This window comes from Neopelma chrysocephalum, unplaced genomic scaffold (assembly GCF_003984885.1).
Source record: "Neopelma chrysocephalum unplaced genomic scaffold, ASM398488v2 Primary Assembly neopelma1_60, whole genome shotgun sequence".
Classification (NCBI taxonomy): Eukaryota; Metazoa; Chordata; class Aves; order Passeriformes; family Pipridae; genus Neopelma; species Neopelma chrysocephalum.
In genome coordinates this window covers 8,159,080-8,175,413 of record NW_020897715.1, presented here as the reverse complement: position 1 = coordinate 8,175,413, position 16,334 = coordinate 8,159,080, and the positions used below count along the sequence as shown (strand labels likewise).

Genomic DNA, 16,334 nt, shown 5'->3' with positions numbered 1-16,334 from the left:
TTCAATAAACCCACATACTTAAGATTGGATACCTCATTTAGACATCAGAACTGAACTGAAGTGGAACATTTTTTTGGTTTCTCTACAGACAAAAAACCCCATATTAAAAACTATTAAAAACTTCTGAAAGCAGCCTAAGTAAACAAAAGAATGGTTTACCTTCTTTTAAATACAGTCAAACAAAGTGTCATTTATTTCACAATGATAATTATTCAAGCTTCCATAGAAGGACAGTAAAAAGAACTCTGAAGAACCTGAAATACTCTACCAAGCAGGTGTAGCAACCAATCTCATACCCTCAAAAATAATGGAAAGGTCCAGCTCTCTGCCTGGTAAGGAACTCCTTTATTCACAGTCTCTCTTCTCAGAATGATAAGGATCAATTCAGTATCTGCTGTGATGAGATTTTTTTTTTTATAGCTAAAGTTCATAAACACTGGTTAAGTAACATGACTGCAATCAACCAGATACCACTGACAGTGGTCGAAGCCCTATCATAGCCCATGACAGTTACATGAATTTTAATAGACAGGAAATTAAAATTATCCTCTCTAATACACAAAGCCATGTTCTGTCAAATTCAGTTTCTATTTGTATAGCTGGAGATAATGCAGGTTAGTTATTTTATCAACCAAATACTTGTATTTGGAATCTGACATGAAGGTGATCACTTGAATGTGCTTTATTTCATCACTATCAAAACTATAAGAAATTGTTCAAGAATAGCAATTCTTCTCATGTCCTAAGAGTCAAATCCAAATTTTGCAAAGCCATAACACCTTCTCTTAAACATGTTCTGCTTCACATGGAGGTCAGATTAAAAGATATTTTAAAACATTTTAATTAATCAAAATATAACCAACATATAACTATTAACCACTACAATGGTTCAGGACAAGATCTCACACATTCATAGTAATATTTTGTTAATAACTGCCAAATCAACAAAAGATGTAGGCCTCACAAAGTCACACTTCTTGCCAATTTTATTAGTCCAAATTGCCTTAGTTTTTCTAGCTATTTTCTCATGCAAAAAGTGTATTACTTAGGATAATGGGTGGGAGAAGACGTATTGTATTAAGTTGGTTCTGCATAACAAATAATATACAGTTTACCTAAATTAAAACAAGTAGTAATTTGAAGTACAACACTAAAGACACATTCCTGCATTTCTATTGCAGAAGACATTCACTGTACTTCTAAGTGCAAAGAAATCTACTTGTTACATGGAGGCTTATACTGAGAAAGTCATAAATGACAAAATGGGATGTTTAATAGATCTCAGCAGATACTTTCATCTGTGTATGAAAAACAGGAAACCACAAAGAGCTGAAGAGAGATACCACATCAGATGCCATTTAAGAAAGAATGCACATCAAATTTTCATTAGGGTAAAGAGAGAATGAAACATTGCACTAAACGCAGACAAAAAAAACTAAAAAAATGTCAATGCTTCTGTGGTATTAAAGTTGCCTTACTTCAAGTGCCTACTGCTTATTTAGCCTCCTGTAACCCTGGCTCTGAAATGTTTTCTGCTTCTCTTTGTAAACCATCCTCAATAGCTACAGCACTGGGATCAAGCTGAAACGGGGTTAGAAAAGTTTGTGGGGTTTTGTGGGCTTTTTGTTTGTTGGGTTTTGTTTGGGGGTTTTTGGTATTTTTGGGGGGAGGGGGTGTTTGTTTTGTTGGGTTTTTTTAAGGGTTAAGACAATAACCCTTAAATAAAAAACAATAGAGAATCTATCAGATAGTATCACAACCATACTACACCTTTAGAACTGGTTTTTCATGCCTTGGCCAAGACAGTTTCATAAAAACATGCTCGTTAGATGCAATTAATAAGTAGGATCTTCAGCTATCTATTCACTAACACCCTGCACCCCTAAAACCCCACCAGCAATAGAGGAAACAAACAAAAGTCTTCAGAATATGTTTTTATAGCTCTGTTTGCTAAGACTTTGGCTAAGACAAAAATCAGATGTTGCAAAATGAGTGACTAGCTAATGAAGTAATATCTAAGGTTATTTTGTGAGATTTCTCCAAGAACAAGTCTTTGAAACATTTAAAATTCACTAAATTCAGCAGATTTTTTTTTCCTGGAGCTTTGTGGAATAGGTCTTTCATCTTTTTTTAAATAAAGGTAAGAATTGGTTGTTGAAACACGTTAACTCCTATTTCTCAGCAGCTACTTTTGTAGTCATCATTCCTAAGTAGTGTGAAACAGCACCAGCCAGGGATAATTTCTGCCCCAACGTTTCTCTCCAGTTTACACCTACATATTGCTGAGTTCTTTTGAGACCTTGCAGACTGCACACATTCACTTGAAATGAGGGTGTTACTGAGTCTTCGCAAGGTGAAGGTTTCTGCAACATCCTCTCCTCCAGCTCCTATATCAATGAAACCTGGTGACCTTCCAGGCACCCTGAGAAACACCCTCCTCTGGCAGAGATCTGGGAAGGATCACATAGAATGGTTCCCACGGTGACGAGGGGGTGAAAAGCGTCTTTCCTGGATGGCTGGCAAGTCGAGTTTCTGTTTGAATTAACATTTCACTGCTCTTGCTGTCTTGTGTTTTAGCGGATATACAGCCTTTGAAGGCACCTGTTCGTTATTCAAATCTAAAGAGTTATTTTAATCATTTGGGGAGGTGGCAGGGACAGTGGGGAGGGAAGGAAACAGGACCAATCAAACCAAGGTTGAGATTGGGACTGTCCTAATTAATAGCATGCTTAGATTGTTGTTTATATATTTATTTATATATCTAAAAAACCTGCCCTTATAGGAAGAAAAAAATTGAATCCTGTTCATAATGAAACACTGCCTGCTACATTCAGCTGCTGAACCATAGAAGGTATCTCTTATAAATATTTTCAGGGATCTTTCTCCTTGTAATGTTTGCTGCATCGTGCCCAAATGATACCCTGCACTAGAGGTTGGCAGGTATTCTGCACATGCCTCATGCTATTAGGCTGACCTCTGGATACTTGTCTAGGAGGAGATGAGTCAGTCAGCTCTGCTACAGCTCCTCAGAAAGATGTGATTTGACGTCTTGTAACATTAGTTCTCTAAAGAATCAGGTTGAGGAAGTGCAGTTTCTGCGTATTTTAGGTATTTCATTGTAGTTATGTAAGCTATCCCTTGGAGTAGAAGTGCCCATGACTGACTCCAGCTGAGACAATGTTGTGGGGAGTCTCACATGAGAGGATGGTACTTTCTGTTAGTTCAAAAATCTTCACAGATATTATAGTAGAAGGAAACAAAAATATGAAGAAAGCAGAGATGGACAGGTTGTACAGCAGAAAAAGAACATGAAGGACCTTTAACAAGGAAAACCTAATTTTTACCTGCCAAGCTTTTAGGAAGCTATTTATCCATACAGTGGTACTTTCACTGCCTTTCCTCCTCATTAGAGTAGAAATCTATGCCAATTTAAGGAAAGAAAACAAAATAAAACAAATGACCCTGAAAAATATTTCCTGAAGAGGTTTCCTGTGCACCACTCAAATCAACAAAACTATCTGGATCTTGGTATTTACCTTGGGATTGTCTTCTTAAAGAGTCCTATCAAAAACCCAAATAAGCCATTTCTCCTGTCAAAAACCCTAAAATAAGCCATTTCTCCACAAGCCTCTCCAAATGACAATACTTCTCCCCCTTTCTTCTGCAATAGTAAAACCAGTAAGCATATTTGAAGAATGATGAATTCAAAAGTGTTCTGATCCAAGTACAAGCATTTTAAAAATACCATTACATAGAATGATATCTATTTACTATTATTGTCACACATCAAAGTGAAGTATCACTCTATAATCTCAAATACAGTGTTTGAAACACCACCCACACAACCTCCGTATGCTTAAAGGAAAAGGATTAGTGTCTAGCACGTGATTTTCAAGCAATTTGGCAGAGGAATTTAGGTCCTCTCTTCCCTCCTGCCCTGATCATGTGTACATAGGATTTTCTTAAACCTCCTGAATGCTGCTTACATTATTAAAAAGCAAAATACATTAAAATAAATCTGGAGAGAAAGCAAATATTTTCTGAGCGTGCAGAGTACAGCACTTGAGTAGAACTGCAGAGATGCAGCTTCTCTGGAATGTCAAGTGACACTGCTTCCATTTGAACCAGAGCAGACCACAAGAATGTCTAGGAAGGTAAACACAGTACCTGTATAACTTGAACTTACAGTGAACATTTTTGCCTGCAAGAGACTTTCTCAAATGTTGCCAGAAAACACAACATGAAAAGGCCATTACTGTATCCAGAGCAAACTCAAAAATATTCAAGCAAATACTGACCCAGATAGAAACAACATTCTTTGTAAGTCTGCAATGAGCAACGTGGATTTTGATTTATCACCACTGAACAGAGCATTTTCTTAAGACTGCTGCTTCAGTTTTAAGTGGGAGGACACATGTTTTCACTGCTTCTGAACTGTAGAGCAAATAATTGACACACAGAAGGCTTGAGAAGTTCAATCCTAAGGGGAAAAAAAGGAATTCTGCCATATCGTGCCAATACAGTCATTAAATAGTGACATCATTCAGAACAAATACAGATGACTAGCAAGAGAATAGAGAAGGTAAAAGAGAGAAAATGAGCATTATGAAATGGGGAAAATACACCACAAAAAAAATCCACTTCCAAAGCTGTGTAACGGGACATTGCTGGAGAGATAGCAAGTTCCTTAAGAGATGCAGAAGTCTGCATTTCCTGAAGTCTCCCCAACGGGATACACTTATCTATACATTTCCAAGTCTGATCTCTAACAACAAATCCAAAGCACACTACGTTTTTGGACATGCTTTTATACTTAAAACACTGCCTCTCCTGCCTATCCATTGAGAATCTGTTCTCCTGTCTCACCATCTTGTGTGCCAAGTATTACAAGTTTCTTCTCTTTATCTTTTGTACATGCAATTTACCAAATTCTTAGCTACCCAGAATAGCTGGGAAGACTGTTGTCCTTCTCTGTTTTTTAATCCTATCTTACAACTTTTAATTGACTAGCTCTTCTCTATAATATTATCTGTCTTCTTATTCAAACTTGTTCATCTTGCATTTATATGAAAAAGGTCTAGTGAGATTTATGTCTCACTAGCACCCAGGGAACAGTACCTTCTGTCTCTAGCTCAAGTTTAAACAGGCATATCAATAAGCTTATTTCCTGTGCTACTGATCAGTTGAGAAAGGAATCGCACTCCAAATGCCCCATTCCTGTTTATATCCTTCTCTTTAAAAGTTTCTGTTGCCAAAACACCTTCTTGACGGTGATGAAGACAACAGCACTTGGATCACTGCCTCTTCCACTTTAATCTCTCTTTGTTTTTGGCTTCCCTTTACACTTCAGTTCATACTCAGATTTGAAGCTCTCCTGGCCAGGACCAACTCTTCAGTCTGTATTTTTACAGTGTTCAGGCAACACTTGGGCTCTTGGGCACTATCAGCAGCAAGAATAGAAAATCAAGTAATAAATTAAGGGGATTAACAAGGTGTTAAAATTTAGCTTATGTGAGGTCTCTCTAACTTGAAAATATTTAGCTGTCAGATAAGTTGTGCATTGTGGTCTGCCTGTTTTACTGCTGCTTCTCTGAACCCAAGCCACTGAGGCTATGACTGTTCTATCCTGAGCCAAAAAGCACTGACCACAGCAGAACCACAAGTACTCAAAAGTTTAGAATATCAATTTGAAATACACTGTTTAACTGCTACTGAGAAATCGATAGCCACATTTTTTCAAAAATTCCAATAAAAAAGATAAATAATTTCAGGTCTCATCTGGAAAAAAGGATAGGAGCATTAAAATAGTAATGTTTTTGACCCCAGCAGTGAAAGAAATTCTATTTCCTCAGAAACTAAAAGGTGGGAGGAAATCAATTTATCTGGCAACAATAACAGAAATGCTTTAAAATTTTTAAAGTTCCATAATGAGGAATAAAAGCTTAAAAGTTAAAATAAATGGCATAACTAAGGAGAACCGAAAATCTAAGAACACTGACATTTTGCTGGTGATTCATTCTGCAAGACAAAGACAGCCACAAATCACAAATTTCAATAGTTACCAAGCCCTGCATGACTTCACTGTAGCTTTCAAATTCAGAAGCTGAATGATCTCTTAGGTCATCTCACCCACTCTCCTTTTCAGTTCGGGATTGCTCCCAGTGGTATTTTGCACATTTTTACTCAGAACAGAAAACCAGTAAAAGATGTAAGGTGCTATTAAAGTGAGTGAGGAATCAGGGGAACTTATCAAGCACTATACAGTAATAAAATATGGATAATTAAGATGCTATCAGATTACATTTTATATGCATATTTACAACCCACTGGAGGTTACTAAAGTATCTGTAAACAAATATAACTGCTGATTACATGCCTTACAATTTCACAGTTCTGTTTAATGTTACAGTTTAGCTGTACATTGACTAGCACTTGCTTAAACACAACTATAATGGTAAACCATGGGTGAAGATTCACTCCACTAAAACCACTTGCTCCAGTAATTGTACTCTAGCAATCAGGACAAATCCCAAAAATCACATCTTCTCAATTTCACTGTTTTCCTCCTTTTGACACTGCCAAACTCTTTCTTGATATAGATCTTAATCTACAATCTTGACCTTAACTGCCATGGTGTAAAGCTTGTGTCCATTTATTCCTTAGTTCTTTTTCAGCCACTTTAAGAGGTTCTCCTCTCATAGCCTGTGAAAATGCCAGACAGAGCCTACTCCAGTCATTCAGCCTTTTGAATGACTCCTCACATATCCCCTAATTTGGATACTTACTCTACTTTACCCTTGCAGAGAAATCAATTCCTCCATTTTTTCCTTCTTCATACTGCTGATTATCACCAGATAATCAAAAATCTCATTATCTCCCAACCCATACATTCCTAAAACACACATTAATCTCTCCACATCTATACCAAACATCCTATAACTTCCAAGGTTTCCCTCTCTCCTCTGAAACTTGCAATACTGGAAAAACCTCACAGTTGTAAAGGTTCTATTTGCTTCTTTTACACTCTGCCCATGTGAGGGCTGATGATTTCCCTTATCAATATATCTGTTGCTCTCACGTAGCATTCTCTTCCAGACAAGCTTTTCTAGCCACTGACATTATCTAGAAGTTTTGTAGAGGTGTACCAGGAATGTGAAAGTTTAGGAAGTATTTGAAGGCCAAAAATGTGTGATTATCTTTGCACATTGCTCTGAGGGCACCATTCAAATTGTTTGCTGAGTCCTATTTCTGTGTTTTCTACAAAAATTAAAAGAGCAGCTTAAGTATGATCAAAGACTTGAAATAGCCTAGACATTTATTTTGCTCATGGGTTTGAAGCCATGCATATGTACGCCTGACTAGCATTAAAAACAAAAAGGACTGCATCCTATGACACTTATTAATAACAGGATGAATAAACTTAATTACAGCTGCACAATTTTACAGCAAGTGCTCAGACAGACAAATGCAACCAACAAAATTAAAAGTTCCCCATTCACTGGAGAACAGCAATGGATGAAATCAATCTATTTTTTTAAACTACAAACTGGAATCACAAAAACTGTATCTTTTGGATTTTGCTTTCTATAAATGGAACTGTAAGTCACATTTAAAAAATGGAAAGTCAAACAGTCCACTTAAAAATACAAGTGACTATCTATGAGCTTCTTGCTATTTAGAATATTTAAAATTCAAAAATAAAACAATTCAAATATTTCAGAAAGAATTCAGTACAGAAAATTGATTACATAAAAGTTTCCAATTAATTGTGTTTAGAGACAGGAAGATCATTTTCATGATAATGCTATGTTAAAAAAAAGCATAAATTAATCTAACAGTTCAAATTCCATCCTTCCTATCAGACCATCAGAATTATACCTTGTGCTGCAGTTTACCCATCAGAAGCCAAGATGCAACACAACTTACTTTTTATTTATGCTCTAATCTTGAGCTGCATTACTTAGTGCCCCCAAAGTAAGTGCTGCTTTTCACAAACAAGTGAGGAGTCCAGGCTTGCCCTGTAAAATAGAGATGCAGCCAGGGAACACACAATACAATTCCTCTCTGTACTCCTTCACTGCACAGCATACCTAACTAGAGCTGGAGGTGTCAGACACTCCTAGGGGCCTACCTTTAGAGAGCCAGGTTAGAAAAAGATTTTATCAGTTGTTTGCAACACCCAAAATCTTTATGCAGGCTCTGCTTCTAGGGAAGTGATACTAGCATATTTGCAAACTAATTTGTCGTAACAGGCCCGTTGAAAAGGATGTGGCTTACAGGCATACCTGCCTATATTTCTAAATGGATTAGAAAATAATTAATGTTTAAAAAGCTTCAGGCATTTTGTTTAATAAAGGGATTAAACATAATGCCAAACAAACCTTTTTCTCATCTGTTTATTTGACATACATGTTGTTACATGTTTTACAGTTACTGAAGCACAGTTAACTAAACCTGAGATAACTGCAAGGCTGCCAAGCACAGATCTATTGTTCACTGCTTAGAAGACAGGTAACTAAAACAGCTTAATTTATTAGAAAAGATCAGGGAACATCAGTGACAGTGGTTATTTACCTAGTCTGAAAGTAGAGTCCCTGACCAGAAAGAACTAAAAAAACTTCCAGGCTATACTACAAAACCAAGGTTACATATGTAATTAACTGGATGTTCCCAAACTGCCTTGATTCCTAAACATTCCTGATTTTAACAACAAAAAAAACCCACAAAAAACAAACAACCAAAACAAAAACAAACAAACAAAAACCTCAAAACCAAACCAAACAAAAAATACCCCACCCAAACATCCATGTGCCTGTCATGTACAGGTGTGCCCCCATGAAAACAAACAAACAAAAACTCCCAAACAAACAAAACTCAACAACATAAAAAATAAAATAAAACAAACAAAAAAAGCCCCCACAAAACCCCTATCAAAGTACACACAGGAGAATGGAGCAGGTCAGAGGATTAGTACTGAAAGTTCACATTTAAAGTTGCATTCTATACAGAAATTTGCATAAGCAGGAAAAAACAAAGCCTAGAAAAGGCATGGCAAGAGCTCCAGGGCTCTGAAAAGTATTAGAAATAAGAGTTGCAGGGAATGAGTTAGGGAAAATACAAGTGTCAGCAAGAGAAAGACAAGGGTAGAGCAGAGTTGTTCAGATGAACCGATGCAGTTGAAAACTTCTTACCAACCCTGTTGTGATAAAAACTTACTAATATGTTACAGTATCCTACTGTCTGACAACTCAAGTACCTATCTGTTGTGTTATCTCCCAGTGGAAGAACCATTGGAAGAAAAGCACTTTAATCTCCCACAGACAGTAGAAGTTAGTCAAGAAACTCAAAGAGGAACATCACAGTAAACAGGGGAGCTGAAGAAATTAGTTCAGACAAAACAACAGAAACAGTAGCTTGAAGAAGAGATCTGTAAATCCCAGTGACAGAAATGCAATTTGTGATCAAGACAGCTGGTAAAGGTCATTCAAGGACAGAGCCCAACAGGAAAAGAGAAGGACCACAAAGAAATTTTCATCCTCAGAGTTGCTAAGCAAGGGGGAAAAAGAGAGGAAGAGAAAATAGAAACAGTGAACAAACATGATCATTAGTCATTTTTTTCAAAGATCCTGTTTTTCTTTTTTTGACTGACATGTTTTTTGAAAGCCTCATCTGATAGAAAGCCCTACATGTCATGTATGTTAATCCTTCAGAAGACTTTAGCTGAACTTTTGCAGATATTTTGAAAATGATATTCACATTTAAATGGGTCACACAAAACATGGTCAGATTCCTTTTCTCTAACAAAAAAGAAGACTGATATAGCAACTTAATCACACTCTAATATTATTTACACAGGAAAGAAACTTGTCAGAAGAATGAAATTACCAGACAACACTATCATGAAACCAGAAAGCAGAAAGCTAGCAGTAGGTGTGTTTAGACTAACAAAAAAGACATGGAAGTGAAACTGTTGTAAATTCACACTGAACAGAACTGATTTGCAAAAGTGCCAATCTCCTATGCTGGTATTCTAAATAAAGCATGTAAGACTTAAAGAGCCGCTCATGCTCAGAAAATGCAACAGACTACTGCAGGAATTGTTCTGCCTACATTGTGCAAGATGTCAGACCTGATGACCATAATGACTGCTCTATTATAATGTAAAATACACAAACATCCTGCCTCTGGCATTCCTCTTATGCCACTGTTACACTTATAAACATTCCATATGATAAAGTGAACAAGCTACACATCTTGTATTAGCCTATATGTATATTAAAAATGCAACTTCTTTTCCCAGAAACAAACCAAGAACACAACATCTGCCTACTTTTACATTTTCACTATTGCATTTGCTATATGGATTGAATCACATATCCACACTCCACACATTTTATTCCACTAAATACTGTAGTAGTTAGAAAGTTAAAGATGGGATAAGGAAATATACTGTCCATGAAACTAATACCAAAATCATAATTCAGACTTCAGAGTTTTTATTTGTAGGATAAATATGTAATATGAAAGGACATGATTTGCCCTATACTTTGTGGAAGCAATGTATTATCTTCACCAGAGAACGGAACAAATAAAGTTTGTGCAATAAGACTGAGCATAAGTACCCTTGACAGAACTGTCCATATGTTTTTATTCATCCCTTAAGTGAATTACAACACTGAAAAAAAATTTATAACAATGAATGTAACCATTTCAGCTAATTTAAAGACTTGTATGAGAAATTACCTTTAAAATGCCCACTAACATACTTAAAATCATTATTTGGGTTTTGGAAAAGTTCATTATTTTTCATGCTTATGAGTAGAAAGAATTAAGGATTTGGCAAACTTTTACTACTTACTTCTCTCCAAAGAATTTCCTCCAGAAATCTGCAGCATCAGCTTTGGTGATACGGAAGTTATCACCCTGGAACTGGCCATTTGGAAAAATAGCCTTGATTTCTGCTAGCATGTGGCTGAAGATGAGAGACAGCTTTGTCAAGTTTCTCCTGTGGATATAACAGAGGGGGGAAAAAAAAAATCACATCAAATCCTTAGAACTGAATAAGTTAAATCAATCTTTCAATATTTCATATGTTCTGCATATTTTTGTAATAATCACTGCGTGACACAAGAAAAACACTGAGGTTTCAACTGAAAACACAAAGAAATACAAAACAGTAGTTTGTGTTTCCATGCACTTCTGAGGAAGTATTTATCATAAGTCCTCATGAATATAAAATCATTTCTTTGGCAACAGAACAGATTTGAGTTCTCAACTGCATATTCAGATACCTTTCTTGTGCATTAAGCTTGTGTGTTTCTATTTCATTTCATCATTGCAGAACCAAGAATTTACACTAATTAGGCAGCAATACATTAAAAAAACTCTCAACCAAGCAAATAAAAACAAAACTAAAACAATCAAAAACATGCACTCAAAAAAATCAAATTAGTCTTGTATGTGACATCAAACCTATTTCAGTCCAAGTTTCTAGAAATATAAACACAGCACAGAACTAGATTTACTCCCTTGTCCTATGACAGTTTTAATCTTTTTTTTCTTTCCAGCTTTCACTAACTCCACCTACTTCCTATTCTCCTTTTAAATGTTCTCCCTTTAGTTAAAACTTGCTTTTAGTTTTCGCTAGTGTGTTATAAACAAAAATCCAGCCTCTTTGCTATCAGCTCAGTTCCATAAGCTTTCTAGACTTGTATCAGTTAATTAAAAATTATTTAGTTTTTTTGACACAGAAATCCCATTTAGTATAATGCAAAGAATCCAGAATCCTTAAATACAAATCATCCTTTTGTATGGAAAAAATCTGTGGGAGATGGTGAGGAGACAAGAGAGAAGGACAAAGCAAACTTTACGAGAATTTATGCCTGGAGAATCTTTAGATGCTCCTTGCAGTAAAAAAAAGGTATTTCCCAGCTAATACATGAAAAAGACACTACATAGGAGACTGAAGGATTTGTATTCTTTTAACGGAGTATTTTTCTGAGTTAGAAGTGGTCTACGTATGTCAAGCCCATTCTCTTTCACCATCTCAGATACTAGTTAATGCCTCAAACAATTTAATGAAAAATACATTAAAATGCATATCAATCATGTAACTTATAGACTGCTTAAAGACAGTATTTAAATAAATTCAAATTTATAAGTTCCTAATGACATGGACAGGTTAAGATAGACTGTTTTACACATGCATACCAAATAGCTTTCAGAATGCTCAAAATCTCAAAAACAGTTGAACATATTTCCTGGGGTCTTCCTAAAAGAACACTCAATTTAGCACTGAAGCAGTAATTATTTCAACTAAATCTGAGAACTCATAACAGAGATTCCTGTGGAAGCTGTGTTGCAGATTTTATTATAGGTTTTACTACCAAGAAAATAATGATAAAGATTGCTGTTTTGAAAACATAAGTAATTTAAAACAAACAAAGCAACCCCTGATGAATACACTCTCCCTCCCCTCAAGATTAAGAATGTTTGCAGGGCTAATTCATTCAGAGTCCTTTAATTCCTCCAGTATAATCAGATGTCTATAATTATGATGCTCAATAGCTCCTTATTTTCTGGATTTGTTCCTTGCTATCCCCCTTCCTCCTTCCTTTGTACTTTAATTAAACACACGTGTTCTTTATTATTTTACTCCTCAGAACTCAAGCCTGATGCAAAGGAGCAAGCAACAGCTATTTTAATGTGGCTTCCTCAGCCTGCCCTAAACCCAAGATTAAACAAGAAGCTTTCTGTACTCAGGACAGATGGGAACATGACTCAGTGCAAGTTCGAACAGAGCTCCGCCTTGACTGGTACAATTAATGCTCTACATTAACGTACTGTGCTGCAGGGGTTCCTTTCAGGTACAAATTCACCCAGTGAGCTTGTCGGACTCATGAGCCCTGTAGTGAATTAAGGGATGAAGTCACAAAGAGGTGCCATCTGGGGCACTTCCTTGCCCAGAGGGAAATATGTTTGTCTGTATGCACATGTCCATGCAGATGCACTGCCTGTTAGGTATAACTGAACAGTACATGACCAGAACCAACAGCTGGCAGGATCTGGACAGCAAATGCACAGTACAGAGAAGCATCCCAATGGTTCTATCTAAATCACAAAGCCTGTTCCTTCCCTCTTCGAACAGCACCAGTCACTAAGTGTATCAATACAATTTGTTCCATTATACAAGATCGTAAAGAAAGGAAAAAAAGTAAAATTATTTTTTGTTTGCATTTGTATAAACAAGAAAAAATGTTATAATATCAAACTAAGATACCCTCTTTTTATCTGACTGCAAAAGTGAAACTTGAAACCAACTAGAGCCTTATCTATGCTTGAACACGTATTGCACCATGTACACGCAGTAGAAAATGGCACATTCTTGATAATTTATAGGCAGGGTATCTGGTTTTTTCTCCCTAACTTTGATTCTTACTCTACCAAATGATTATCTCAAGTCCTTCTTTGGTATCAAATAGCCATGATAAATCATGTCTTAATTTTTCACTTATATATTGTTTTCTTTAGAACAGCAAAGTACACACTGAACCATTTTTGCTTAGATATGCTTATGTGATACCAGATCTCAGTACCTTCTTGAGACAAAGATACAAAGCTCAGTGATTTCAGACATGATTTTCAAGGTGCAGAGACAATGCCATTGGGGTAGGCCAGTGACTCTCCCTGTCCAGGCATTTCACTTGTCTGAAGATGTCTATCCGTTTCAGCACATGTACTTTTGAGGTCTTGGGGAGGGGGTTTCCTAGGACACCTCAGGAAGCACATACTGCACTTTATCCATTTTGCAGTCTGTGCAGTCTCATTTTTCAAGTTAGGATGACTCCCTTCTTTCCCCCCATATGAGGGATGAAGCAGTGTCAGAAATTTTCCATCTTATTTTCCACTCATAAGTGTAAGACAAGGTATTTAAGTCCCATTTATTTGAAAAAAAAAAAACCAACAAAGCAACTAAAACAATCAGCTTTGGCACTTTGGTGAAGAATTCTAACAGAAGCCAAAGAACTGTTCAATCTGAGCACCTATTTTAGATTTCATTCCTACCACCAGGCTGTAATGAAACCAATCTTAATCACCTCAGCCTGTATCTCTTGCAGTAACAAAGGCTTTTCTTCTGGTCACAGTAAAGTCTGATGAAATGGCAAAGGGACAATAGTACTGACAGGCCAGTGTCACAGAAGAGCTGAGCAGACAGATGCATGCTCCTGAGAGACCCTTTGACTCACCAGATTCCAGCAAGTGAGAGATATCTTAGGAGATCACCTTGGAGCTACAGCTCCAAAAAGTGACATCCAAATCATAGAGAAACAATGGTTTTAAGGTCTCAACAGCCAGCCTTCAGAGTCTAAAATTTTAATATAATTTCACTAGCAACTGGGAGCAAGTTAGAGGTTGAATTTTTTCCTTAGCTGTGCTAGGCCTAGAACAGAGCATAGAGATCTCCTTTTTTTCTGTAGAGAATGGATTTTATGCTGATGAGAAAAACCTTTTCTTTCCAAAATTAAAAACAAGCAACACTGCTTTATACCAAAGTGAACCGAGATGATCATTCTCCACAATGTAATAGCTACTGTAGTAAAATACAAGAATATTTTCACACTAAATGATGTTATATTAACTGCATTTTATGTAACACGGTGTAGATCTCCTCCATATTACTTGCAACATACTCAACACCTTGCAGTTGGTATTCTTCCTAGGATTCATGCTTACATTTTGTTAGCTTTGTTTTGCCAAGTCAAACTGATGCCATACAGTTCAAACCCCTTGTAGAACTTGGTTTCTGAAGTATCAGTTTTTCAGTCATAGTCTATGATTTGGTGACAAACCTGCTTGCACATGACAGATCTACTGAAGAACCAACATGGTTTGAATCAAACCCAGAACACGAGATACAAAAATTAAAACCTGAAATTTTATTTAGTATAAACTTGTAAAAGTCTACTGAGTCAGTAAAGATCTTTTGTCTAATCAGAAGATGCATTTTTTAATTACAAAATTAATGTGTCTTTTGGAGTTATACCTAATCAGTAAGATTTCTAAAATTCAGACAGTAAGACTGAAACCAAGAATTTTGAGTTTATTCACTACTCAGTAGATTTTTATATTCTGAATCAATTTTCTCTTCAAATGCAGAGAGAAGGTTAGGATGCGAAGATTTAGTAACTGAAGGACTTTTCAAATACCAGTCACATGCAATTTGAAAACGGGGCTTAATAATGGAAACATTACAACATCCCAGCCAAACCAGAGCAGCAGCACCTAGTAGAAGGTCTGAAGCAGTCCTACCCTCCTGGATCTGCTAAACAGGAAAGTGAAGCACGATCAGCATGCAATAAGACAGATAAGTTTTGTCTGTGTCAATTTTATAATCACTGTATGGAAGTTAATTCTACTTGTTGGAAGGCAATATGGCCCAGCAAACAGGACTGCACAGGGAATCAGGCAGTGTCACTTCCCTTCTGCCACTGGCCTGAATTATGAGGTGGGAGGAACACCTGAGTCCAGGCTGTACTGCCTCCGTACGTGGATGAACAGAGCAAGATGCTCAGAGAGTCCAAATTTGGAGAGCTCCAAATATGCAGCCTATACATAAATATACAAAGTAAAGTGCCCTCCCTGATCCTTCAGAATTACTGGATTCCACAGACAGTCACCAAGACAAAGTCATTTTAGCAATATATACTTGTAATTCACACAACAACTTGAAAATGCATAAACCTACTTACATGCTACAAGTGTATATCATTTCTATTTTCATGTCCGTATATTACTATGACCACAAAAAAAATTTTACAATATTTCTAGGAAAAACATAGTCTGGAAGAAAAGTCTGACTGCATGCCTTTGCAGTTATTTATGTCATTCCAAAAATTAGGTTATTGCTGGATTTCCTTCTTCATTGCTCTACTAAGTCCTTAATCTTTCTGCATCCACATAGATATACTTTGTCAAACAACCACCTGCTGTAATAAACAAAACTTTCCAAGATCATAATATATAACTCAATCATCTGGCACAGAAAAACAGTCTTTAGAGCTAGAATAAAATCCATTTGACAGCTAAAAATATTTCCAGATAGATCTGACACAAACATACACCAAACTATCACTAAATAACACATAATTCCCCTCTATTTCTTATTTAGAATAATTATACAAAGACACTTCTGTTAGCTGACAAAACTGCAAATCATAACTGCTTAGGAACCAAGATAAAACAAAGTCTGAAATGTGAATTTCATAAAGTGAATTGTTTATTTTAACTTCTAAAAAATCCATCCCCACCAAATATTAAAGCTTCAAAATCCAAAG

At 36.3% G+C, this 16,334-nt stretch overlaps 1 protein-coding gene across 3 annotated transcripts in view; it reads right to left on the bottom strand.

Moving 5' to 3' along the window:
• Positions 1 to 16,334, bottom strand: part of CBLB (Cbl proto-oncogene B) — a 132,074-nt gene that overhangs the window by 54,267 nt on the left and 61,473 nt on the right. For 2 of the 3 annotated variants that reach the window (XM_027681441.1, XM_027681442.1), the window contains exon 4: positions 10,859 to 11,005. In XM_027681441.1, coding sequence (XP_027537242.1) covers positions 10,859 to 11,005 — 147 coding nt within the window. Of the gene's footprint in view, positions 1 to 10,858; positions 11,006 to 12,758; positions 12,798 to 16,334 lie in introns of those variants that run through there. The other variant, XM_027681443.1, reaches the window with a different exon arrangement.